The sequence below is a fragment of the Rosa rugosa genome, chromosome 2 (assembly GCF_958449725.1).
Source record: "Rosa rugosa chromosome 2, drRosRugo1.1, whole genome shotgun sequence".
Lineage (NCBI taxonomy): Eukaryota > Viridiplantae > Streptophyta > Magnoliopsida > Rosales > Rosaceae > Rosa > Rosa rugosa.
In genome coordinates, this window is record NC_084821.1 from 42,563,393 (window position 1) to 42,565,518 (window position 2,126).

At 45.4% G+C, this 2,126-nt stretch overlaps 1 protein-coding gene across 1 annotated transcript; it reads right to left on the reverse strand.

The window, feature by feature from the left end:
- LOC133734089 (ethylene-responsive transcription factor 3-like) lies at nucleotides 1-1,231 on the reverse strand. Its single transcript, XM_062161738.1, has one exon. It carries the CDS (start codon nucleotides 1,042-1,044, stop codon nucleotides 364-366), a length of 681 nt encoding a protein of 226 aa, XP_062017722.1. The 5' UTR covers nucleotides 1,045-1,231; the 3' UTR covers nucleotides 1-363.
- Between the last annotated feature and the right edge of the window lie 895 nt (nucleotides 1,232-2,126).

Sequence of the window (2,126 nt, forward strand, 5' to 3'; positions counted from 1 at the left end):
TAGCCTCAAATCTTCATTTCCTCATTAGATAAGTCTTTATGTAACTTTGTGAACAACAAGCTAGGTGAGATTGGAGAAACCCAGATCCCACATTTTACAAACCCTAATACATAACATTGACAACAACAACAACATCAAGATCCTCATGATCATCTGTTTCTACTCTAAAAATGAGAAAAATAAAAAGGTCATTCTCATCAAACACAATGCCATAATACAGAAATAAGATCATTTTATCTTATCTAACAAGAAAAAGAAGGCGAAAATTAACCCAAAGATGTTTTAAGTTTTAGAAGAAGAGTATTGAATCATCGATCATCTTGCTCATCAAATAATCGTCATCATCAGCATCGAAATAAGTAATCAGAGGCACAGAGCAGTCCACCCAAGATCTTGCCCGTCCCCTCCTACCGCGTCGACCTCATCCAACGGTGGGAAATTAAGATCAAAATCCAGCGGCTTCCGAAACGACGACGCGAATTCTCCGTCGTCCTCAACCACGGAGGACGACGAGTCGCAGTCGCTGTGGCAATCCTCCGGATCCATCGGCGGCGTCCGCGGCTGTTTCCGCCGCGACGACTCCGCCGCGATCGTCGCAGAAGATCGCTGCGGGGCCGCCCGGGGCCCGCTGAACGACTCGACGGTGGAGCTCAAGCTGCTCGACGCGGGCCTGGCGGGACCCACCGGGCTGTCGTCGTGGAACCCGTAACCCGACCCGAACAGCTTGCTGTCGAGGTTGGGATCGGCGGGGTTGTTGTAACAGAGATGATTGGAGTAGGTGGGGAAATTGGTCTTGGCTTTGGGTCCGCGGAGGACCCGGGCGGCGGCGTCGTAGGCCCGAGCCGCGTCCTCGGCGGACTCGAAGGTCCCGAGCCAGACCCGGCTCTTCTTATACGGGTCTCGGATCTCCGCCGCGTATTTTCCCCACGGCCTTTTCCTGACGCCCCGGTACTTCACCTCTTTAATGGGTCTGGATCCGTTGGGCTCGGCCGGCGGTCCATTTGCTCTGGCAGCCACGGCGGCGGCTCCGCGTCCCCTCCTCATGGCCAATTATCGGGGGCCTTTTCAATGGCAGATTGTCATGGAAAGAGCAGGGTCTCTGAGATTTTGGATAAAATGAGAAATGGGTTTGAAGAAGAAGAAGAGGGAGAGAGGAGAGGGAGAGAGAAGATGAGAGAGAGAGAGAGAGAGAGATGGGTGGGAGAAGAACTGGATGGCACCAGCACCACCTTCTCTTCTACACAGAAATATATTAATAAACAAATAAAAAAAAAATCAATATTTTCTTTTGGATTTGGGTTTTTTTTTTTTTTTTTGAATTAATTAAAAAAAAAATTTCTGGGTTCTCTGGCTGAAATCAAATGACTTTAGCTACTTTTTTGTTTTTCTTTTCTTCCTTTCTCGATTTTCTCTACCTTCTCTTGCCCCCACAAGGACTCGATTGCTGCTTCCTTTATCATTCTGACGGGATTTTTGAAATTTTGGTAAAATATGAATATCCATGAGAAATGGCGACATTGTCCTCGAGCTATCCATGATTTGCCGACATTGTCCTCATCTGGGAATGAGGGACAATACATTTCTTTTTTGTTTCTTTTACTTTGCTTGTTGGTGAAGTCTGTTTCACTGCTTTGTGTTGAGAGTTTGGTTTGGGTGAAATCAAAGGCGTTTCAGAACCAATGATGGTGTGGGTGAGGGAGCAATGATTTGGAGAGTGGAGTATTTGTGTACAAACTTGTTTGGTTTTGCGGTACAAGGAAGTTACATCATTCCAAATTTCCAGTTTATTTTAAAAAATTCGGCTATGGTACCATGATCTCACCAGATCTAAATTCAGATCTCACCAGTTTCACCTCACAAATGTACTACAAGTTGTTGGTTAGATTTTCTCTGAGTCGTGCGGGACAAAAAAAATGTACACCCATCAATGAAGTGAAAGTTTAGTCTATATTGAGATGGTGATGGAGTAATTCACAAGTCTATTCGAGTGCAGGTAATAAACATTGAAATTCGATTGAGATGTAAAATAGGGTAACACAAGGGCAGAGGTGAAATGTTGGTGTTCAAAGCAATTCCTCAAAAAACTTTTCCTCCGTCTCTCGGTTTTCACTTCTTTATAGGTTTGA